The sequence below is a fragment of the Orycteropus afer genome, unplaced genomic scaffold, assembly GCF_000298275.1.
Source record: "Orycteropus afer afer isolate SDZICR_OR568_19922 unplaced genomic scaffold, OryAfe1.0 scaffold00259, whole genome shotgun sequence".
NCBI classification, from domain to species: Eukaryota; Metazoa; Chordata; class Mammalia; order Tubulidentata; family Orycteropodidae; genus Orycteropus; species Orycteropus afer.
This window is the reverse complement of record NW_006921846.1, coordinates 1,278,007-1,304,066: the sequence shown is the minus strand read 5'-3', so window position 1 is coordinate 1,304,066 and position 26,060 is coordinate 1,278,007. Positions and strand designations below refer to the sequence as shown.

The 26,060-nt window shown below is 37.4% G+C and overlaps 1 protein-coding gene across 1 annotated transcript in view; it reads right to left on the bottom strand.

Annotated features, from left to right (window-relative positions):
* PLS3 (plastin 3) overlaps positions 1 to 25,692 on the bottom strand; it is a 42,000-nt gene extending 16,308 nt beyond the window's left edge. Inside the window, exons 1-6 of the mRNA XM_007949976.2 lie at positions 25,620 to 25,692; positions 12,596 to 12,759; positions 5,507 to 5,636; positions 4,749 to 4,881; positions 1,904 to 1,985; positions 725 to 890 (exon numbers count right to left, since the gene is read on the bottom strand). Coding sequence (XP_007948167.1) covers positions 725 to 890; positions 1,904 to 1,985; positions 4,749 to 4,881; positions 5,507 to 5,636; positions 12,596 to 12,759; positions 25,620 to 25,692 — 748 coding nt within the window. The remainder of the gene's footprint in view (positions 1 to 724; positions 891 to 1,903; positions 1,986 to 4,748; positions 4,882 to 5,506; positions 5,637 to 12,595; positions 12,760 to 25,619) is intronic.
* Positions 25,693 to 26,060: the final 368 nt, after the last annotated feature.

The window sequence follows — 26,060 nt, the reverse complement described above, 5'->3', positions numbered from 1 at the left end:
CATGTATAAATGTGCGAAATAAGACTGTTGACAGACATTGTGAAATTTTCAAAATATTGAGACTCTCACATATATATTCTTCCTCAAAAGTAATAGAGCATTGAGGTGGTGATATGACGGAGTTTTAGAGTAAAATATGAATATGTGAAGTGGTGCTCAGTATTTTAAACTTTATAGGGGCAAGATGATGCCACACTTCCTGGGACCAGATGACAATTGCATCCATATAGGCTTATACAATTCTAAAAATTAATGATGTGACATAAAAATCTAAGCTATAAAAAGGTTGACACTTCTGCTGGTTTAGGAAATGTGATCCCATCAACGTTAGGGTCAAGGATTTCTGAAGAGGTATAAATCTATGACAGAGTATAAAAGGAATTAAAATCAAATGAATGGGGCACAGTGGTGGAGCTGATGGTAGTGATGGGGTGGGGACTCTGGGCCCAATGGAAGAGAATAGATACCAAAGTTCTGGGATCTTGGGGAAATTCCTTAACCTCTTTATACTTTTATGTCCTTGCTATAAAATGTATTTGTAAAGTGTCAGACAAATGGCTGTTACTATTCAAAAAGAGATTTTTAAGTAGGTTGTTTGCCTGAATAACATGTAACATTTGTTACTTTATGTTGATTCTCTCTAATCACTTCAAGTAAGTGAAAGCACAACAAGGAAAAAAGTAACCAATAACAACTTTTAAAATAATTAGTGTGTTCCAAGTACCTTCATTTCTGCTTAATTCAATGTCAGCAAACAAACCGATCTTAATGATCTGCCAAAGTAGTCCCAAAACCAGATGAGGCTTCCCAGCCCGCAAATCCTCAGCACCAATGTTCACAACGTGACACCCAATGGCAGAGGCAGAGTTCAGTGCCAAGTTCAAGTTTTCCTGCAATACAGCCAAATTAAACACTTGTTCTTGACCTTTCCATCTCCTAGCAGTCTACTTCTCCATTCACTGAAAATAATACTCAATGAGGAAATTAATGTCCTGTATGTATTAATTTCACCCATAAATGATCCATGGAAAATAAATTCCAGACTTTGGCTGTAAAAAGCACAGCTAAAGTGAACCCAGCCTTATTGCTATTGTCTCCTGCAGAATTCCATGGAAAATGAACTTAGTGCTTTTATTTGGTCCTTTTTGCAGTGTACTGACATTTAAGGAAAAAGCTTTGTGACTAGAGTAAATATATCCTTATGGGTAAATAGCCCTATTTCTAGAAATACTCAACCAAACCCAATGCTGTTGAATCAATTCTGACTCAGAGTGACCCTATAGGACAGAGTAGAACTTCCCCACAGCATTTCCAAGGCTATAAATCTTTACAGAAGGCCATCACATGTTTCTCCTGTGGAGTGGCAGGCAGGTTCAAACCACCAATATTTTGGTGAGCAGCTGAGCACTTAACCACTGTGCCACCAAGGCTCCTTATTTCTAAATATACCGAATACCAATAGTATTACATACATCAGAAAGCGTTCCAAAGGTTATCTAAGGGGTGCTCTCACCCAAAGGAATTTTGTTATCTGACAGCCTAATAATCACTTGAGGGAAAAGAAAAATGTTCTATGCCTTAAGCATGCTGTACTTAAGTATTTCTGCACTTTTTGAACACAGAACTATGTAATGAAAACAAAACAGGACCTTGGAGTTAGACTTTTGGAGTCTGCACCTCAGTTACAACACAGCTAGTTAGTGCGTTAGTGGCTCAACCTTGAGTCAGTATGGAAACCTTTCTGCATTTCAGCTCTTTTCTCTATAAGATCTGGATACTAATGCCAAACTGAGAGTTGTAATGAGGATTACATGAGAACATATGAAGTGCAAAGCATATGGTCTTACAAAGCAGGCCCTCGAATAGTAGAGTTTGATACAAAGGAGAGGAGAAACAACCATACCTGAATGATAAAGGGCGTAAGTTTCTTCTTGTTGATTGCTCTTTCATCAATTGTATCAGGAACTGAAAGGTTAATCATTTTACTGGAATAAAAAGGAATGAAGATGAGTCAATTTGCTTTGAAAGCATATGTAAATATTCACAAATACTTTTAAGGGTTATAATATGTCTCTCATGTAATTGGAAAACAATAAATGCAATATATGACTGACTACCTATCATGTTTATCAAGGAGCTCTGCTGGTGTAGTATCTAAGGCATTTGACTGGTAACCAGAAGGTTGATGTTCAAACAGCCAGCCAATGCTCAAAAGGAAGACTGATCAATCTCCTTCCGCAGAGATGTACTGCCTTGGAAATCCAAAGGGGGTCGCTATGAGTTGGAATCAACTTGAAGGCAGTGAGTTTGTTTGTGCTTTTTGTTTATCATGTTTATCAAAGCTCTGATGGCGCTTGGTTAAAGCACTGAGCTGCTAACCAAAAGGTCAGCATTTGGAAGCTACCAGCTGCTTTTCGGGACAAAGATGAGGCAATCTGCTTCCGTAAAGATTTAAAGCCTCGGAAACCCTATAGGGGTCGCTATGAGTTGGAATGATTTGATGGCAGTGGGCTTTTTATTTAGTAAACCATGTTTATCTGGAAGTTCTGATGGCGTGGTGGTTAAGGCATTCAGCTGCTAACCAAAAGGCAGGCGGTTCGAACCCAACAGCTGTTCCGTGGCAGAAAGATAAAGCAATCTGCTTCTGTAAAGACGTACAGCCTTGGAAACCCTGTGGGGCAGTTCCACTCTGTCCTGTAGAGTCGCTGAGTCAGAATCGACTCAATGGCAGTGGGTTTGGTTTGGTTATCATGTTTATCACACCCACAAAAAACCCCTACACGTATGAAAAACACAAATTTAAAAAAAGACTAAAGTGTTTAGAATAGCTGGGTATCCCTGAAAGTAGAGGGGATAGGGCACATTTTCTCCTGTTAAGTTTTTATATTTTCTAGATTCTCTTTGAGAATAAATAATTTGGATATTTTTAAAAATTAGCTATTGGACATTTTAAAAAGACAAAATTTCAACATTGAAAACTCAACTCTTTTATAGATTATACAGTGCACAATTACAAACTACCATTTATCCATAAAGAGGTAAAATTAGCTGAACATGAGATGCATTCACCAAATATTTATCAAGTGCTGAAACGACAAGCCACGCACTATATTTGGGGCTGGTGATACAGGAGTGAGAGAAAGGAAAGTTATTTTAGTTATGCTTCAGTCTGTGACCCTATTAGGAAGAATCACATTTGGCAAAATTTGGAGTCAGTCGCCAACATTTTAGGTGTTCATTTATAATACGGCCCTAGTGAATTTTTTTTTCCATAGAAAAACCATGTTTCTGTCTATCCAAAATTACTAAAATTACTAAATAGATAGTACCATATGATTATCTTGCTATTAAAATAAATATAGGAGAAACTACATCTGTAAGTGCCTAAAAATGGATGAAAAAGAGTCTCACATTTTTCAATGAGCTTTTCAGACACCCAAAATCACTTTCTTGCAAAAATAGATACATAATTTTTTACATTGCCTACTGTCATCCAATATATATATATTGCACAATTCTGAGCACTTTATATAGCGAACCCTCCCCTTGGGTTTCCGAGGTGGTATCACTACGGAGGTAGATTGCCCAACCTTCCGAAGAGTGGCTGATGGGTTGGAACTGCCAGCCTTCTGGTTAGCAGTCAAATGCCTTAGGCACTACACCACCGGAGCTCTTGAGCACTTTATATCTATTAACTTAATGCTCACAAAAGCTCTGTGGGGTAAATACAATAAAATAGGGATCAAAACAGATGTGGCAACTGAAAGCGTTACATTATCTTTGGTAACAGTTGTATAGCTATTGAGTGGCAGAGTCTGAATATGAACTCAGGAAGACTGATTATGGACCATCCTCTTAATTCTTGTGCTGTTCTGATTCTATAAACATGAACAGTGACTGACATACTATCGATAATCTCATATCATGTCTGCCAAAACACTGTTGTCTCTAGGGCCAAACCAAACTCACTGCTGCCATTGAGTTGATTCCAACTCATACCAACCTCCACTGGGTTTCTGAGTTAGTAAATCTTTATGGAAATAGATTGTCCCATCTTTCCTCTGCAGAGCAGCTGGTAGGTTTGGACCACCAACCTTATGGTTAGCGGTCAAATGCCTTAGGCACTGTGCCTGCAGTAGCCAAAAAGCATTTTTGAAAATAGCTAGTGAGACCTGAACAGGAGCCTCTTCTTCTATCTCTCCTCCCCCACCCCCAATGGAAGGCACCATACTCTAGCATAGATACTGACATACTTAAATTCAGAAGTCTTATTGTTCTGATACTCAGTAATGAGAAACCCAAAAAACCCAAACCCACTGCTATTGAGTTCATTCTGACTCATAGTGACCTCCATTGAGTGTCCAAAGCTGAAAATCTTTATGGAAGCAGACTGCTTCATCTTTCTCCCATGGAGCACCTCGTGAGTTCCAATCACCAACCTTTTGGTTAGCATCCAAATGCCTTAACCATTGCACCACCAGAGCTCCTTCAGTGATAAGAAATTAGAAATGGACAGAGGTCCCCTATTAAGAGGTCCCCACTCTAAATGAGTGAGTTTTAGATTCATCTTTCGATGGTGCTTTCACAGGCAGACATAATGATGAAAAGTAATACAGCAGACCCTGGCCACATTTTCAATCCAAATTGTTTCCCGAGGTGAAGCTATTAAAAGCATCCAGAAACAGATCTAGCAAATTGGTGGAAGGCTATTTTTGGAAATCTGGCTATAAAATAAATTATCGTCTTACCAAAGCACAATTCCATCACCAACAGCTTTGAACAGGTCATCGGTATTTGGGTTCATTGGTACAACGTGCCTACAATCAGGATCATTTTCCAAAGCTTTGTTTATCCAGTTCACAAAAGCGTATTTTTCTTCCTCTAAAATTAGGCAGAATAACAAAAAATTAGTTTATACGCTAGAGTAAATATTTTTGACTCCAAAACTTAAAATAGTAGTATTCTACAGTAGTATTGAAAGTTAAGGGTCATGAACATGTGGCTATTCTCTTTGGAAATCCAGACACCTGAGTGTAAAACAGGAGCTACTAAGAATTACAAAAATAACAAAAGTGATACAGCAGGGTTAACTGATCTTTAAAAAAATCCTTACAAAAATCTTTTTAAATTATATTTATACTGCTAGAATGCCACCACAATAAAGCTTATCACAACACATATGGCAAGCTAACAAAGCCATACAGTAAGTATCTATGATGGCTTTATGGCAAGTATTAATCCCAAGCCCAAATACACGTTTCAGAGGAATCCTGCTGTACTCTTAATTAGGGAGAAATGTTTTTCTAGAACTCCTTTGTTGACCTTATAGCATCCACCCTATTCAGCTCCTTGTGCCAATCTGTAGCCACCTGATGTATAACAGAACGAAACACTGACCAGTCCAGTGCCAGCCTCACAATCCTCGCTATATGTGAGCCCATCGTTGCAGTTACTGGTATCAATCCATCTCATCGATGTGCCAATCTAGTGCATGCAAAACAGTTACCTGAGTAAGAATGCTGTGTTCCTTCACTGGACAGCTCTGAAGTTCCTCCAAGAGCACAAATCCCTTCTTTCCTGTTGATAGCTTTGCGGAATGTTTTGGCAATATCACTGCTTTTTACCTCTTGGAAAATCTATTAATTCAAATATTTTATTGATTCAAATTAATTTTAAATCTGGCATAACAATGAACAGTTATCTTTTGTATTATGATCACCCACATTTCTCCCCATAGATGAATGAGTGTTAAGAGATATGAAAAATGGGTCTTTACTGTTTGAAATGCTAAACAAGTGCTACTGAAAATGAAGCCTCAGAAAGTCAATTGCACACACTTGTCAAAAAAAAAACGTTAAGTGCTACATGCATAGGATCCACTATACGCCAAAAGCTGGTGTGGTTCAAAGGCACAGGTAAATCTGTTACTTTTCTGCAAACAAGGAAGGCTTTGCTCTTTTCCTGGAGAAAAAAGGCCAAAGAATTTCCCTTCTTTAACAACAACTCTGGGTGCGAAAAAAGATGAAAATGTATGACTCAACGAAAAAACTCTTTTATGGTATAATGCAGTAAGACTTCGTTGAGTTGAAGTTATAGAAAAAGAAAGTGAAAAAATGTCTTAACTTGACAGCAAGAAATGACTTATTCGAATAAGCATTAAATTCACCCAAATCACAATAAAAAAAAAATTCACCCAAATCATAATTTAAAAAAAAAAAGAGGTTTTTTCAGCCTCTAATCATCTTGTTTGGTTGGTTATGAAGTCCAATTTCTCTTCACAATAAGGAACATGGTTAATGAAATGAATTTGTGCATTCTAATTGTGAAAAAGCATGTTGTAACAAAGCTAATTCCACATTCTAGTATAACTATTGGTAGAAGGAATGGATATTCTAAAGGCCAATTTCTTTCCTAAATACTGGAATTTACCTAACTCCAGATTTGTTCCTGATCAACCGTTGTGTAGAGGCCTTGTGGCAAATAGAATGGCTACATTAAACCACTGCCAGTGAAACAAGAGCAAGATATGGTCAACTTTAGACAATTATCTTCATACGGGGGTTGTTGCTGCTTTGTTAGGTGCCATCGAGTAGATTTTCAACTCATAATGAGCAACCCCATGTGACAGAGCAGAACTGCCCCTTTAGGGTTTTCTAGGAGAGCAGATTGCCAGGTTTCCTCCAGGGAGCTGCTGGCTGGGTTTAAACCACCTATCTTTCTGTTAGCAGCAGAATACTAACCATTGTGCCACCAAAACTCCTCAACTAGTGTTTACGACACCAGTTAAGTGGATTCATCGAAAGAAACCTTTGACCCTGATGGAAAAGTTGCTGAACACATGAACAAATGCACAATAACTCAAAGGCCTTTAGCATTACTGACCAACAGATGCACGCATGTGCATAAACACAAACACCTCAGGAGGATGCAGCTTATGTTTTGGAACATACAGCAGGGCCACAGTATATAGCAGTTCCGGTTCTACCTGTTAGAGCAGGTGTGAGTAGGAGTTGACACTCAAGCTCATGCTACACTAACCAGGCCTTGTGTCTTGCACAAGACTGTCAGGCTGAAAGGAGAACCTTTGTATATTTAGTCTTTCCAGGAGGGTGCCTTTTTTTTAATTAATCCACATAAAGAAAGTGACTTTTTGTAATTGATAAAAAGTTGCTGTCTGTGGTATCCCTGTTAAAGTCATCTTTTTTTCCTGTGACTTTTACTAAATCCTCACATTCCTGGAACTTATACAAAACATAATTTAGGAAAATAGTAAGCAAGCACAAAGTTCGAGAAAATCAAGCTTGCTCCATTTCCACTGCTGTGATGTCACGCTACACCTGTAATGCCAGAGGCAGAATTTTAGAATGGATATACATGTACATATCTGTGTAAATATATATGCACACTGACTGCTCTAAATATCACATACAACCAATGAACTCACCCTTCCTCCTTGATGACCATTATACTGACTCCAGTTAAATATCAATAAACGAAAACCAAACTCACTGCCATTGAGTTGATTCTGACTCATAGTGACCTCCCTTGGGTTTCCGAGGCAGTAATCTTTACGGAAGTAGACTGCCCAGTCTGCCTTCTGAGGAGTGGCTGGAGGATTTGAACCGCCAACCTTCTGCTTAGCAGGCAAATGCTTTAGGAACTACAACACCTACATAGAGCTAACTCATGCACTGTAGGTAATTCTCAAGTTATTAAAACTTACTTGTACGTAGAGCCTGATTTCTTTAGTCCAGCTTTGATTTCATTAAATATACCTTAATTTCCAAGCCAAGATTGCATAACAGAATGGTTAGCTGAGAAAATAGCAAAGGCTTAACTGTGATGCTTAGCTCCTCCTTTGATACAAATACATCTGCTCAGTCAAAAAGCAATATTCACTAGTCTACTTCATTCTGAACTCTACCTCATTTAGTAAAAATATTCTCTAGTAAATTATAAAATCTGAAAGGTGTGCAGTTCCTCAGGACTGACATGCCATAAACCACTGGAATGACATAAAAATTTCCAAAATATTATTGCCTTAGAATAACGGAAAATAAAAGTTATTTTTGCTGGCTGGCTTCTGCTTTTCCCTCACAGATCATTTGCTTTTAAAAACTAGACTGTCATTCTGACTGGGGTTTACAATAGTTGATCCCGGATAGAAAGGGAGAAAAAAAAAATAAAGCATTAACTGTAACATTCTTCTGATTAGTTTTTTTTAAAAAAAAAGTGGAACAAGAGAGAATAGAAGACCTCCATGAGACTGTCACTCTGAGACACTCTCTAAACGGAGAACTGAGCCTGTCCCCTGAGATCAGATCACCTTTTAAGGAAAAAGCAGTGTGGCCCACAAAATAAAGAACATTATCTATAAGATAGGTACCTCTATTTAAAAACCATCAGTATGAGACCAAACCGTCAACAATTACTCAAAAGCAAAGCAAAGACAAAGGAACAGGGATAGGGACAAATGGAACACACATAAAAAGAATGATGACATAGTGCGGAAAACGTAACTAATGTCACTGAAAGATTTGTGTGGAAATTGTCAAATGGGAAGCAAACTTCCTATGAAACTCTCACCAAAAACTCAGCAAAATATTATTTTGAAATAACTCTGAAAAACAAAAATAAAAAAACTAAGCTGTTTCAACTATTCCAATTCGAGCTGAAAAGTAACTCCAAATTTGTATACATCATGGAAAAGAGAAATAATTCCAATGAAAAAAGAATGCCTCTGTTGTATAATATCCTAATGTAATTACTAAAATTCATGATGCTGGGGAATGACATGCCAGGTTGTCATAAAATGTGTTAATTTTCAATTATCTGATAAAAATCACACGAACTTCACGTTCTAAATATTTTTGAATGTTCTTTATTTTGTTGTTGTTGCAAATATTGTTAAATGAATGATTGCAACCCAGCTCAGAATTTTAATTTCATTGTATTTTATTTTCTGTTCCTTAGATTAAAAAAAAAAAAGCATTAAAGGTCACTGAAAGATTTATGTATCCATTAAATTACTTTACTACACGAGATTTGGCATTTTGTCTTTATTCCCTACTTTAGACAAGAAATTTCTCGAGTGGATCATAAAGCTGTTTGCCTAGAAGCTTAGGCTTAACAAAAATCTCTGAAACCAGAGATAACACAAGGCTGACTACTGTGCAGGAGTTTCCTCAATGAATCTTTTCAAAGCCACCCGCTGTGATACTAATGAGCTCACTGTTTTGTGCTGTTTTCCCTCTAGGAGGACCGACTTGCTTTATCATCTGTGAACCAATTCTTAGTATACAGTTCTCAGAAGGCAAACATTTCTAGGCATCTTTTTCAGTTTCTTTCATGGAATTTTTATGATTTTTTTTTTACTCCTTCTGTAAAAGTTTCATGGCATTCCTCTCAAAGACCTGCAGCAACAAGCCAACTCCTTTTGACCCCAGAGCTGGCTCAGTCCAGTACCCGTAGCCAAAGCAATCCAGAGGCATATGACTGTAGAGAAGGGAAAGATTTCACCAAGAAATGCGAACGAATATTGACTGGATTCCACTGCTTGGAGCTTGTTTCCAAAGTAGCAGGTTTGAATTTTTCCTTTATTTGGGATTTGTTATAGACCTAAGCTTAGTAATAACAGGAAAAGACTGCTTTTCGAAAAAAGCAGAAATAACCCCAGTGACTAACACCTATATGCATTTACTGTGCGACTGACACTGTTCTACATGCTATACTCAGATTAAGTTCTTAATCCTATGAGGTCGTTATTATTAATAAAAGTCCTAAAACAGGTCAACAATCATGCAAGAGCAGGTTTCTTGCTGTGAAAATAAAAGTTTATCACATACATCTCTCTGGAAAAAAATATTGCTCTACCTAATTTTTTACAGATGAAGAAAGTAAATCCTACTACCTTACAAAAACAAAAAAACAAAAAAACAAACTCACTACCCGTCGAGTCATTTCTGACTCATAGCAACCCCGCCTTGGGTTTCTGAGGCGGTATCTCTACGGAAGTAGATTGCCCCATCTTCCTTCCAAGGAGTGGCTGGTGGGTTTGAACCGCCAGTCTTCTGGTTAGCAGTCAAGTACCTTAGGCACTATGCTACCAGAGCTCCTAAATTTCTTAACTAGCAAGGAGGTAATGGTGGAAAAAGCCCCGAGTCCTCTCTGTAATGCTGGGCAAGTCACTTCCTTTATCAGGAACCAAGCTTTCTTTTTATTTGAAAAATGAAAGCATGTAAACATATTGATCCCTTCCAATTCTAAAGAAAGTATACATCAATCTAAAGTGCAATCATTAAAAAATCATATAAAAAATACCTAAAGAGGACCAGGTTTGCTGGTCCAATAGAGCCTGGTGGAACCACTGAGACTATGGTCCCTAGCTGCCGGTCAGGTCTGGCATTGAACTCATACCTGTGGCTTCCAGCCAAACAAAAGACAGGCATAGGAGTTGAACATTTACCTGAGGTAGATACACTCCTTGAAGAAAACAATAATGGGAGAAAGAAGGGCTGCTTATGCACAGGGAAACAGCTCAGAGGGCAGGAGTGCATGGAGGTATGGACACAGGGAAGAGGTAACTATGGGGAGGAAGTGGGAGGGGAGCTGTTGCATTGTGGGAAATTGTAGTCAATGTCATGATACAACGTGTGTGTGAACTGCTGTATGGAAAATGAACTTGCTCTTTAAACTTTTTCCCAAATCACAATTAAAAAAAAAAAAACCTAAAGAAAAAACCAAACTCACTGCCATAGAGCGACACCCACACTGGGTTTTTGAGGCAGTAAATCTTTATGGAAGCAGATTGTCCCATTGGTTCCAATAGCCAACCTTCTGGTAAGCAGTCAAACGCCTTAGGCACTTGCGCCACCAAAGCTCCAAAAAAATATTCAGTGATGGCAAAATTACTATGCATGCTCTTTACTTCATAAGAATATAGTAAGGTAATTACAACACCTCCTCATTTGAAAGCTGCAAACAGCTGCAGGAATCGGCAACCTTTCAAACTATACAAATGAAAAAATTTCTTCAAGATGATGGTTCTCAAAGCCACTTTAATTTTATCCTTAACAATACTGACACACTGCAAATCTTCAAATTCGAGGTCAGTTCTTTCCAGTAGATTAAAAAAATTCTGAGCAATCTTTTTTTATCAAAAACAACCAATCATAGTTAACTGGAGCTCTCAGCTGCTTTAAATTCAAAATTAAACATGCAGTTGCAAGAGCAGCAAGTTATACGTCAGACATGCAAGTGCTCAAATTGCAGATCAATTGTAACTTACTATTCAACAGAGAATTCAAAACAAAAGGCTTTGGCAATAACTGGAGATAAAAACGGTAGGGGGGAAAATCAGTATTTCAAAAGACAATGGTAAGACATATACCATTATAATTATGACACAAGTCTGTTATTTTTAAACAATAACATCCTCACAAAACGCTGTCAGCTGAGTAGACAATCATTACTTAGTCAATTTGCTTCTTGAACACTCCCTATGTTCTAAAGGGTTTAATTCTAATTGAGAGAAAATACCAGAATTTCACCTGCAGTGGTGAATCATGGTTACACTAAGGGGAGTATATACTACCATTTCAAGTATCTTGGAGCTAAGCTAAAACAGGAGGAGGAGGATAGGAGCGTCAGGAGGCCTAGGTTTGTGAAAATACTAGGTGCTAATTACTAGTTTACAATATAGATAGAAATTTTTCAAAAATAATAAACTCTTAATTGAAGAAAGAAAGAGGCAACAGCGATTTTACAATATATATTGAAAGTACTTTGTCAGTGAATGCAGACTGAAAGTGGCACTTGTCTCGAAAATCGAGACCTCACTTGCCAACAGGTAAAACTTTTAGGCTTCAATGACCCACCCTGTGCCACAGAGACACTCTCCATGCACTGAGTACTGAGCACTAAGCTAGGTGCTTGGAGAGTAGAAGAAATAACACCTCACCCCCAAACCTTCAGGAGTATCTGATAATACTAGAGCAGAAAAGTAACATTTTAAATGCCTCTTCCAATGAACTAAAGATACACTTCTAACTTTGAATTATAAAAATTATAATCCTAGAGAAAATGGTACAGCTAAATACTACTACCACAAGAGTGGAATACATCTTTTAATCAGAAAGTTCCATCCAGGAAGCTTCCAAGACTTTTTACTTCTGGGTGTATCATTAAAATTTCAGAGCCCTGGCAGTCACCAAGGGAGAGAGGTACTTCAAGGGTGTTATCTTGTTGTTGTTTTGTTGTTGTTATGTGCCTGTGGACTCCTTATCTAGCACCTAGCAAATGCCCTTTTAATGATGCCCCAATAGGAGCACCTTATATGGTGAGCATTGTATGTATCTTTGTTTTTGTCAGTGTTCTTTTTCTCAGTTTTTTTGTTAAGACAGTCCAGGGGCTAAAAAACAAAACAAATCACACTCTAATTATAATCACCCTGATGAGATAAGTGTCATTAGCTATAATAACAGTACTGATATGATATACTTAGGAAATCAATATAATAGCAGTTAATACAACTAAGATCCCATTATACAAAGGAATAATCATTACTTCAAATAATGGTGAATTTTAACATACTTACATAAACAAATTCGTCAAAACTTATCTTTCCATCTTTATTCCTATCACCATCCAGCATGAGTTTTTGAATAATTTCTCTCACTTTATATCCTGGTAATGGCATGTTAGCCTCCTTGAAAAGCTCATGAAGTTCATAGTCACAAATGAATCCATTGCTGTTGAGATCTTTGTTAAAATGAGTAAAAAAGGGAGAAAAAAGATTTAAGAGAAATAAGTTAACCTGTAAAGAGTATTTTTTTTTTAATTTGTGCCTCAGTTAATAAACACTCCTAAACAATCTTTTCCTTTCTAATTGTTTGATACCTAAGGCTGTTTGAAACAGAAATATAAATTATAACTTGAAAAACCAAGGTAGAAGAGTTTCATGAATTAGTGCTGATTATATTTTAATCAAAAAAAAAAAAAAAACTAACTAACTCACTGCCATCGAATAGTGTTCACTCATAGTGACCCTTCCCCTTGGATTTCCGAGGCGGTATCTCTACAGAAATTTAGCAACTACCTGCAGTGCTATTTTTTTTCAAGATAATATAAACAAACATTAATCCAAGATAAATACAGAGTCTATAAAAATAAATTCCATACTGAATAAAGTAGCTGTTTAACATGACATTGTAAATAACTGTTTTCTTTATGTGCTATCACTATTTAACAGAGTATGTATCCAAGTGTCGATTAAATGAAAGATGCTTATTCTGAAACTGTTAAAATGGGAAAAAATTAACAAAGACCAAAAGTTAATTTATTAAGAGGTCCAATATCCTGAGGGTTGTAGTCACTTTAGTATATTATTTTGGTAAAGAAAAGTTTGACTATCACCAGCAACTTCAAATGTTATGGTTCACTAATGCTTCTTATTCTTTAGGTCCTCATGGATCCTCATACAAATTTAATTATCTTAATAATAGGAAATAATTTGATTCAAGGATGACAAGATCATTGTTCAAGAAAAGAACTGTGAATAGTTCATCTATTTGACACATAATTTGAAAAGTCCATAGCAGGTGCTGTTCTTGGGGCTAGTGATAACCACAGCCAACAAAAGAAAGCCTTGCTCTCAAGAAACTCACATTCTAATGACAATTAATAAACAAGTAAAATATACTATGAAGTATGAATACAAACTAAAATGTATGTAGCGTAAGTGCTATGAGGAAGAAATATAGCCGGGTAAGGGGTTAGATGAGAAGCTATGGCAATCTCCTTCCGTAGTGATACCTCCTCAGAAACCCAAGGAGTGGTCCCTATGAGTCGGATCCGACTCGATGGCAATGAATTTGGTTTTTTGTTTTAGGGGATATTCATAGCTCTGCTGGCGGTGTGGTTAAAGCATTTGGCTGCTAACCAAAAGGTCAGCTGTTTGAACCCACTAGCCTCTGTGGAAGAAAGATGAGTCAGCCTGCTTCTATAAAGATTTACAGCCTTGGAAACCATATGGGGCAGTTCTACTCTGTCCTATATGGTCACTGTGAGCTGGAATTGACTCCACAGCAATGGGTTTTAGAGGACATTCAGAAAAGTCTGGAGACTTTTTGATTGCCACAATTGGTGGAGAGAGAGTAGAGGATACTTCTGGCATCCAACGGGTAGAAGCCAGAGATATTGCTAAACATCCTACAGTGCAAAGGAACCCTCTCTTCCCTCAACAGAGAATGATGAGAGGCTTAAAATGCCAGTAGTGCCAAGGTTGAGAAATCCTGGGTTAGAGTGACATGAGGGGGATAGCTGTGAAGTTATTTAGAATGGTTAAGGAAGGCCACTTTGATCAGGTTATTTACATAAGAATGAAGCCTTGAATGTGGAAAGGGAGCAAATCATGTGGCTATCTGGGGCAAGAGATTTAACAAAGGATGTCAGGTGGAAGTGTGCCTAGTATGTTTGTAGAACAACAAAGGTCCAGCATGACTTGTGTGATGGAGCAAGGGGGAAAGTTAGACATAATGTCAGGCAGCTCATCATAATATAAGCTCCTATAGACCATGGAACTTACTTTAGATTTCATTCTCCATGTGAGCTAAGTAAAATTCTTATCAGCTATTTTTGCTAAGTACTAGAATAGAAAATGCTCTATATAAAACCATTTCACCAACACTGAAAGATGATGGAATTCAACATGATGTAGTTTTAATGAAGCATACTTTTAGAGTCAAACACTTTTTTTTAGATACTGATTGTTGTTAGTTGCTGTGGAGTAGATTCCGACTGAAGGCAACCCCACACATGCAGAGTAGACCTGCTCCACAGGGTTTCCAAGGCTGAGACTTTTTGGAAGCAGATTGTCAGGACTGTCTTCTGAGGTGCCTCTGGGTGGGTTCCAACTACCAATTATTTAGTTAGCAGTCAAGTAAGTGCTTAACCTTTTGTGCCACCAGGGGATTATTAAACATTGATTACTATGTGTTATGGATTGTGCCCATTCCAAAGAAAGGTGTTCTAACAGAATGCGGAAATTATCAAACAGTAGCATTAATAGCGCATGCAAGCAAAATTAAGCTGAAGACAATTCAAAAATGGTTGCAGCAGTACATTGACGGAGAGCTGCCAGAAATTCAAGCTGGATTTAGAAGAGGATGTGGAACTTCACTGCTGAAGTTAGAGAGATCTAGGCTGAAAGCATGTTTACCTGTGTTTTATTGACTACACAAAGGAATTCAACAAGTGTGGATTCCAACAAATTATGGCTATCATTGTGCCAAATGGGGATTCCAGAACACTTAATTGTGCTCAGAAAGAACCTATACATAGACTGAGAGGCGGTCATTCAAAACAGAAGGGGATACTGTGTGGTTTAAAAACGGGAGTGTTTCAGGGTTGTATCTTTTTACCATATTTATTCAATCTGTATGCTGAGCAAATAATCTGAGAAGCTGGACTATATGAAGAAGAATACAACATCAGGATTGGAGGAAGACTCATTAACAACCCATGATATGCAGGTGACACAACCTTGCTTGCTGAGAAAGTGAAGAAGACTTGAAGCACTTATTGATGAAAATTAAAGACTACAGCCTTTGGTATGGATTATACTTTTAAGATAAAGAAAATAAAAATTCTCAAAATTGGACCAAGAAGCAACATCATAATAAACAGAAAATATTCAAGTTGTCAAGGACTTCATTCTACTTTAATCTAAAGAAATGCCCATGGAAGCAGCAGTCAAGAAATCAAATGATGTGTTGCATTGGGCAAATGTGTGTGAAAGGCCGCTTTAAAGTGTTTAAGAGCAAAGATGTCACCTTGAATACTAAGGTGCACCTGACCCAAGCCATGGTATTTGCACTTGCTTCATATGCGTGTGAAAGCTGGACAATGAATAAGGAAGACTGAAGAAGAGTTGATGCATTTGAATAATGGTGCTGACCAAGAATACTGAATATACCATGGACTGGCAAAAGAACAAACAAATCTGTCTTGGAGGAAGTACATGCTTTCAGGAGGGACCAGAACCTGGAGAAGGACACAACGGCTTAGTGAAGTAGAGGGTCAGCCAAAGAAGGCGAAGACCTTCAATAAGATGGACTGACGCAGTGGCTGTGATGATGGGCTTCAAGCACAGCAAGGATTCTGGGGATGATGCAGGACTGGGCAGTGTTTCCTTCTGTTCTGTTGTGCGTAGGGTTGCTGTGAGTCTGAATCAACCAGGTGACACCTAACAATGACAACATGGATTGAATTGTGACCCCCTACCATATATGCTAGCAATTCTAACTCCTATACCTGTGGATGTAATCCCATTTGGACATAGGATTTTTTTGGTTATGTTAATGAGACTATGAGATATAAAAAGAGAAGATTATAAATGCCAGGCCCCCTGTAGGCAGGAACAGAAGCTGAAAATAGACAAGGCCAAGGACCTTCCCCCCAGAGCTGACGGAGGAAAGCCTTCCCCTAGAGCCAGTGCCTTGAATTTGAACTTCTAGCATTTTAAAATGGGAGAAAATAAATTTGTTCAAGCCTCCCAATTATGGTATTTCTGTTAAACAGCACTAAGGAACTAAGACACTATATTAGACACTATATTTTAAATTGACAAATTATAATATCTGTACCATTAAAACTTCTTCCCCAAACTATCTAACCCTTCTACAAATCACTTACAGTTCTCTTTTGAGGAAAGGTACTTAATCCCCTAGAGCACATCTTCACTTTCTTTGCTTTGAACTGATAAAAAGTTATACATCAAACACTTTATTAGTAAAGTGTTTATATGTAGAAATCAACCCAGCAACAACATCTGCAGTCTCTAAAAGGAACAAAGTAATCCCCATAGCACTGAGGCAAAATTCTAGCAATTCTTCATGAATGAAATTCTTGAGTTTTAAATACATTTTCTCCAGTGCATATACCATTCTGTTTTCCCCGTTTTCTTTAAAAAGTTAAAATGGAGCCTGTTGCTAGGGGGTTAGTGAGGCATACTGGAAGGTACATAGCACAGTTGAAGGGACACAGCAGTGGGAGTAATGTGACCCAGGATCTAATTTCAACTTGGCTATTAATTTCTGTGTTCAACTCTGAGCACACATCACCAATCTAGCCCTTAGTCTTCTGCTCTATAAAATGAATGCTTTGAACCAAATGACCTTTATGATCCCTTTCCAGTTCTGACACACTCCTATTGTAAATCTGAGTCTCTAGGACTTCAGATTCATGAACTAACAAACTACACACAGACACACACACCTTTATTTAAAAAATGGGAGTTTGAATCAATGTATATTGAGTGCAGATGTAGAGTAGTAACATTCTGATCACTACTATACCTCATTACCTAAATACAATTCCTTCATTTTACAGTATCTTTAGAAAAGAGGTTAGCTTACTCCTTTCACCACTCAAAATTACATTTTGACCACTTTAGTAATTTTTGATAGAAATGTGTACTTTACTTTCCCTGACTTCTGAAATGACACATATGAGCCGAATTTAATCTTTTGCTATTGACTCCAGAATACATGTAGCATGTAAGTGGCAGTCGATAATCATTCTTTTTGTATTTTGAGTGATATAAGAGATATGGAGGCAGAACTCTTCTAAACTAAAATTTGGAGCGCTACAATGGATTTGAAGCCACATTAAACAGTCCCAGGCCTTGAGAGTCTATCTGGTGGTTTCTTTATTAGGCAGAATACAGTTTTAGGTAATGTGGAGAAGTGAGACTTACATGAACCCTCTCTGAAGTAACCTCTCTTGAGCATTAATTAGAAGATAGCTCACTGGTGTGATTAAAAGATGCCAGGAAGTAGTCACTCAACTATATAACTAACATAAAATAACTAGATGGGGAAACTCCATTTTGAAGTAAGGGTAGTAATAATAGATCCTTTTTAGTAACTGAAGAGGAAAATTGAAAGGGCTGTTAAGAAAACAAGAATTTGTCATTTCATGGCCATCTTCGTGTATTAGGTTGCAAATCTCTTGATAAGGATCCTTTAAAGTGTTTATCTCCCAACCAATGCACAGCACAGTATATAATAATAAGCAATGATAAAAATTCTTTATTGTAGAATCATTGATTCTCAGGTATTGACCAGGGCAAAGGATACTTTAACCCATGATGAGCACTTTAAAAACAAAATTAAACAAACAATAATAATAATAGTAATAGCTCCAACAGAAACAGCACAGAACTACCATTCTAAATGTCACTTAATCAAGAAACAATAACTTGACAGAACTACCTCTTTAAATAACATTCATTCCTATTCCCTTTATTTAATGCTAGACCTACCCAAGCAGCCTTCAGATTCGTTAATTTGTAGTGCCTAAGGCATTTGACTGCTAACCAGAATGCTGGCAGTTGAAACCCATCATCAGCCACTCCTTGGAAGGCAGGTTGGGCAATCTACTTCCATGGAGATACTGCCTCGGAGGGGTCGTTATGAGTTGGGATCAACTGGACGGCAGTGAGTAAGTGAACATATCATATCCACCACCCAAGAAGTGCCCAAGTAGACAACCAGTGATGGTTCTCAGGTCACCCTTGATTCACAGGTCATCTCTTTGTCATCCTTAATTCACATATCTGTTTGGCAATTGTTTAGCATGGGTCAAAGGTCAGAATAGGAGCTCTGGTAGCATAGTGCCTAAGGCACTGATTGCTAACCAGAAGGCTGGCAGTTCAAACCCACCAGCCACTCCTTGGAAAGAAGGTTGGGCAATCTACTCCCGTGATACTGCCTCACAATAACTCTGTGGCAAGTGTTAATTATCTTTGCTACTGAGCTCTGGTAGCATAGTGGCTAAAAGCACTTGACTGCTAACCAGAAGGCTGGCGGTTCAAACCCACCAGCCACTCCTCGGAAGGAAGGTTGGGCAATCCTACTTCCGTAGTGATACTGCCTCGGAAACCCAAGGAGGGGTCGCTATGAGTCGGGGCCGACTCGACGGCACATAACAACAACAACAACAACAACTAGATACAAAGATAGAGAAATTCATCAGACCTAACCCCTGGTTCTTACTTGAATTTGAAAAATTCCTTGTAAAAATTTTAGTCCCATGGAATATCTATCTATCCTGTACCTTTCCTGAGATGGAAAAAGATCCAGTGAACATGTGTCATCTAGTTTGATATTTGTTTAAAAGTTTTACTTACTCTGCTACTTTAAAATATTTTCTCAGCAGATGTTCAACTTGTACTACCTCCCATGATCAAAAGCATTATGAAATTATATTAAAGCCTTTCTTCGAGCTCCTAAATCATATATTTTGAAAAAAAAATTAATTTCAAAAAGGCAGCAGAAGGAGCCTGAAAAGGCAGCTAGCAATTAATTTTACAAAAATCCCCCATCTGGAAAAGTACTTGAAAGACAAAATAGCGTGCAATTATTTTTAAAGAGTTTCATGCTAATTTTAGTTCCAACCCCCAGCAAAAAAAAAAAAAAAATCCTTAAACAATGTCACAAATCTAATCTGCTTTAGAAGGCCAGAAAATACAGTAGCATAATGACAGTTTAGAAAGCTTCCCTCTCATCATTGACATTATTAAGCAGGAGGCTCTAAACTATGTTTGATAATCAACATTTCCTATTCTGAGTTTTAACACAGACATGCAAATTCAATGATAAACTGACTCAACCAACAGACCTAGATTGAAAAGTTTTAACAACTGGAAACTGAAATCACCACCTCTAGGCCCAATGGCAGTCCTCTATTTCCCTTTAAAGCTGCCAATATGCTGGAACCCCTTTTTGGCTCATTTGCTTCTTCTTCAGTAGTTACACATTGGTCTGGGATGAGAAAGGCTCTGTCTGCATTTGGGAGATGACTCTGTTTCAGCATCATATTTTCAACTACCTTAAAAACCAAACTAAACTCACTGCCACTGACTCAATTGCAACTCATAGTGACCCCAATTGGGTTTCTGAGGTGATAAATCTTTACAGAAGTAGATTGTCCCATCTTCCTTTTGCAGAGTGGCTGATGGGTTTTGAACCTCCAACCCTCTGGTTAGCAGTCAAATGCCTTAGGCACTGCACCACCAGAGCACCTTCTCAACTACCTTAAAAAGGAAGTATTAATTATAAAGCCTGTATTATCCTGAGAAGTCCCAGTGTTTCCATCAGCACATGTCCCATCTTTTTGGCTCAGAAAATATGGTCAGTTTAGACTGACGTTAATGGGCCCAGCCACTGCCACTGAGTTGATTCTGACTCAGAACAACTTTATAGGACAGAGTAGAACTGCCCCATAGGGTGTCCCAGGCTGTACATCTTTATGGAAGCAGACTGCTTCATCTTTCTCCTACAGAGCAGCTGGCGGGCTCCAACTGCTGATCTTTTGGTTAGCAGCTGAATGCCTTAGCCACTGTACCACCAGAGCTCCTTCACTAACGGGCAGCAGGGAAAAAAGATGCTCCACACTTCACCACACAAAGTTCCCGCAGAAATTAAGAAGCTAAATTACAATCCATTGACAAAAAAAAAAAAAAAAGACAAACTCACTGCCATAGAGTCCGTTCTGACTCAGAGTGACCCCTCCCTTGAGTTTCCGAGGTGGTATCTCTACAGAAGTAGATTGCCCAGTCTGAAGAGCAGTGGCTGGTGGGTTCAAACCACCAGGCTTCTGGTTAGCAGTCAAATGCCTTAGGCACTACGCTACAAAAATGACTACACTTTAGAGACTTAATAAGAGACTACCAGTGCTACACCAGAAGGTTCATCTTTCATGACTACCGAGTTCCTCAGCAATCAACCAGGAGTTTGTAACAACTGACACGTTTCTTCCTCTCTTTTCTCTCCTCACCTCTCTCTCTCTCTGCCTTTCTTTCTTTCTTTTGAAGACACATGTAGGTTCACACCTGCATTTTGTTTCCTAGGAAATCTCATTATGCTGTTTATATTATACCAAGTATTATTTTAAATGCCAGTTAACTCTCCAAATACCCTCCCCCAAGTAACCTTAAAGTAAATAAACTTATTATACAGCCATGTTCCTGCAGAAGTTTGAATCACACAAGAATGCATATCCTTAAAAGGAAATGTTTTCCCTCCCCTTGCATCCTGTTATTTAAGCTATTTTAAGGACTTGTCTGGAGAAAGCTGAGCCAGAATTCAAGTGGTTTTGATTTCAGCTGCTGTTTTACACTGTCCATGCCCAGGTGGTATGTGGTGCAATTGATTGCGTCAAATGCATCTTTTGGGGTGCTACAACTTCACCTTACAGATCTGACAATAGACTTATACTCCCTTTGATGCTCAGCTTTGTGTGTGTGTGCTGCTTTAAGTATCTTTGACTGTCTAAATCTTGTGTCCTCTTTCTGCATTAAGAAGTTGCATGTGCGTTGCAGAGGGGGCACAGTAGAGACAGTGTTCATCAGGACTTGAGGGGAAAAAAATCAATGACAGATGCCTACCTTTTCCATAAAGCTAGGTTTAAAGTTTCAATTTAGCTTAACCAATGTATTCTACCACTTTTTTCTACTGAAGAAATAACAAAAGAAATCTGTACATTTAACCATGATGAATTCACACACCTCTCTCTCACACACACAGGATCTTGAATGCTCATGAAAACACACAACATAAAGACTTAAAATAACAGCTAAAAGACTTGTTCAGGAGAATTTAAATAGTGTTGTATCCTAAGATCTAAGTAAAGTCAAGCTTTCATTAGGCATTCAAACTTTCCAAAAGGCAGAGGCTATACATTGCCAGATGCTTAGCTAAATATGGGTTTTGCATTTCATAGCTTCTATCTTTTGAGGTAGCACACTCTAGAAAATGTAAGGAGTAGTTTAACGAGTCCCAGCTGGGGGTAGGACAGAGGTTGCTATATAAAGCCTGATCCTAATAGTGTATTCCCCAAGGTGGAGGTCAAGTGCAGCTGAAACTGGACAATGTTGGAGGGCTCAAACTAGGCAATCAAAAACATTGTTTATTAATCTTTTTCCAACTCAAAATTTCCCACAGTTTAGCCACCTAAATACCTGTGGGTATTTTCTACCCACCGACACTCTCAGGCAAAAAACACACACATGCACACAACATGCTCACATGAACATGCTCTCACACACATACATGTTGTCATTCTCATCCATGCACCTACACATGTGTACTCTTACCACCTGGCTCACCATTCAAACATGATTTTTTAAGTATCCCAATACCTTTATTTCTAAAATTACATAGGTAATTAACCAGATGGCACAGGAAAAGAGCACTGGTTGGCATCTTCATTTTACTTAAGTCTTAGCTGGACTCCAGTTTTTTTTTAAAAGCATAATTGAACAAATATGTACTGCTGTAGTTTTATTGAATACTGAAAGCAAATGAAACTACACTGTTGTGTTTTTGTGGAATCATCCTGATGTGGTTTTTACATACTAGAGAATATCAAGTAATTTGAAACAACTCAATTTCCTGGTATAAGAGAAATTTTGGTACAACTACAATCACCATAATCAAATTTTTGGGGCTTAGTTTGATGGGCAACCTCAAAGGGATACACCCACACTATTCTAGTCATTTAAGCAATCCCATTATTCTTTCATTTCCTAAGTGCTGAATTCATGTTTTCTTCTTCTTTTTTTAAATCTCAATAGGGATTGTTCAGGAGGGGGAAAAAAAAAAACAGCTGTAAAATTAAGTGACGATAGGGCTGAAGCAAACCTGAAAAGATTTACATTACATGAATTTGTCTTTATGACAAGTAATCATCAAAATGACCTCTAGCTCCCATAGAAAGATTAACGTCTAGGAATGTAAAAGACATTTTCTAAGCTAGTAAAATATTTACTTCGTGTTATATAAAAAACAGTTTTCTTTATTCCTCTTTAGAAAGAAGGAAGTTCTGCAATACTGCCACATTAAATTGAAACAGACACATTATGAAGTAGGAAAAAGAGTGAGAGCCAAGGCTTCTGCTATCCCAGTGGGAAATACTGGAAGCAATTTTTGAGAAAATTAAAATAATTATATGAAAATATACTTCTTGGAGCTTAACACTAAGCAGGTGCAGAAAGTGAGTGAGAAGTAAACTTTAAATCTTAATACTCAATTTATTGCTAGTAAAGAGAGTTTCAAAGAGTTATTAATTGATTGAACAAAACCTATGATTAGGGATAATTACAGAGATTTTCTCCACACACTATGATTTTGCAGAATTTCTAAGACGGTAATCAAGGCTATTATTCTTAATAGACTGGGGAAAAAAATCATTTAATGATTTCCATATTTTGTCACAATTGAACTGAGACCAAGTAGTCCTCCCTACTACTCTCCTCTAAAATAGAAAACAATTGTCCTTGACAGGAAAATAAGTTATGGAGGCTGTTTTTAAAAGAAAGTTTCCCTTAATGAAAAAGAAAAAAAGATTTCTGTAACACCTTTGACAGTTGCCTGAGGGCTCTATAACGAAAAACAACTAAAAATTACAAAGATTTTAACTAAAGGAAAATAAAAGATTCAGCTGAGCCTTAAAATGCTTTTCTCCATAAGGCAAACTGCAGACAAGCCTTTATTATGATGAAAAAAATATATAAATTTTATGCCTTACAATATAATACCCAAACCTTTAATAATAAATTCTACTATGATAAAAAAAATTTCTAAACAAAGAACCTTTTGAATTTATAGCTAATGATAACACAATTCGAGCACATCAATAAACTATATATAGTTTCTTGGGATTCAATCAATTAAATATTTATTGGGGACCTAATGTGTATGCAGCACTATGCTAGCTACTGAGGGGAAAAAAAAAAAGAATATGTAGAACTAGCAGAAATTTTAGGCTTCAGAATTTTTTACAGTGTATCTAGTAACAAAAGTCTGCCTATCTACGGAACATACGCCTGGTAGGAACTTAAATAGGACATATGGTCCAATACATTACCTTTGGGTAGCTGTTTGCCTGCTCTAAACCCTCCAAATATATGTTTAAAAAGGAGACAAGTAGCAATGATTTTTTTTTTGCAGCCCAAACTCTAATTGATCCCTCACTTCCTGAGATTTAACACTTTGCCCCACAGAGATAATTGGTCAACACTTTATTATCATTAAGTTTCTAAAGGAAGCTCTTTTATGGATGAAAGCATTCCAATACTACCAGGTAACCAATATCAGAATTAGTTTTAAGGTTTTAAATAATACTATACACAAATGTTTCCAAGATGCTGCACAAGAGTATATTCAACAGCAAACATTTACTTGAGGTGGTGATGCATTGGCGATTAAAACTACAAAAATAATAAAGTATGATCCTAATGCTAAGATTCCGTTCACAAAGAAACAAATGAAGCTGCCAGCAATACTGAAAGATGAATGTAAATAAGAGAAGGTTTGAAAGACAGGCATTCCTAAAACAATTATAAGACCATTTCTACAGAATAATGTGAGAGCGAGATTGATTTATTTAGAACTACTCTTGCAACCAAGAACTCATCTGCTATCACTATCACTATCAATCCAATATCAGAGTCTGTAGGACTCTACTTACAGTAAATGGTGTCTATGGCAAGGTAATTAATGGCTTTCTTCTACACACACACACACACACACACACACACCTGTGTTCGATTCAGAGCTATTTGGTTTTTTCTTGCAAGAACTCTGATGGGATTATAATATTCACTCTGACGGGGGGCTGTTATTCTTCCCAAGGCATGCTGCTTGCCGCTGCTAAATGCCTTCATAGAAAACGTTGATGATAAGTATATGGGAATAGAGATGTACTCGTTCTCACTTTAGTGGGATTTTCAACACAGATTTAACAGTACACTCTCATTTAAATAAGAAATTCTTATGATCTACTTTCAGGTTCTTTCATCAAGGAAATACCCAATAGTCATTTTCTACCTCTCTAAGCACATCCTGACTCATGTAATTATATGCATGAAATACCAGTTCTTACCCTGTAGTTTTATTATCATCTACTGACCTGTCCCGAGCACTGGAATTTGGAACGTAAATACTATATACTTCTTCCAGAGATGCTCAATTCTGAGACATGTTAAGAGTTATTTGATGTTAAGGGATAAATCAAATGACATGCTATACCTTCTCATCTTACATAGGTGCAGTCATTTAATGCTAGAAGGTAGAAAATTCTCCATTATCCAAAGGCACTGAAGATCCTTAAATAAAGGCAATAGATAAAGCCAAGCTAATTAGGGAAGGGGAAAACATTTTCTAAATGACTCTTAACATTTTTTTCTGAGGGAGGTGTCATAAATTACTTTGAGGTTATGCTGAAATCTTCAAATGCTTTCCTCAGACAAATAAAAGGCTATACAAAATACAGTAACAACATAAAATCTGTCATATAAATTTCAGGACACAGAGCAGCTCCCAGTTAAGACTGGCACCTTAGGTTAAAAACCCTTGGCCATTTTAGATATAATTAGAAATAATACAGTTCTAAGGGTAGCTTCTAAAACTTTATTCCATCTCCTTTAACTATCTTAGCTTACAGTTTGTGATTAACCGACCATTCATGCAATTTTATAAAAAAATAAGTCTGATGAGGGTCAAATACACATGGCATTACTATAATTGTGCAAAAAAAAAAAAAATAATAATACATACCAACTTTTGCAAAGGCCTCTTTGAGTTCATCAAGCTCATCTTTGGAAATCTGAGTGGTAGCCATCTCATCCATTGAAAGAAGGTCTAAAGAGAAATCAAAAAGGTTTAAGACTTTAAAAAAAAGTTTGTGATGAATATATTATCAGCATTCTTGTTAAATTCTCATCTCAGGAGTCCTTTAAACAGAACAGCAAACTCTAAAAAAAAATCTAAATAGCTTACCATATTGGTAGTGGTAGCCATAATAAAGAAATCAAACAAATGAAACTTGTCATTTTATCAGCTATTTAGAAGGAAACAAGTCTGAATCTTCCTTTCAAGGACAAAGTCTTAAAAAACATTCAAAGAGGATAAAGAAGGGCAAGGTACACAGCAATGATAGGAAATACATAGTGGATACTGTTGGTTAAATGTGTCAAAGCTAAAGGTCAAGATTTTATG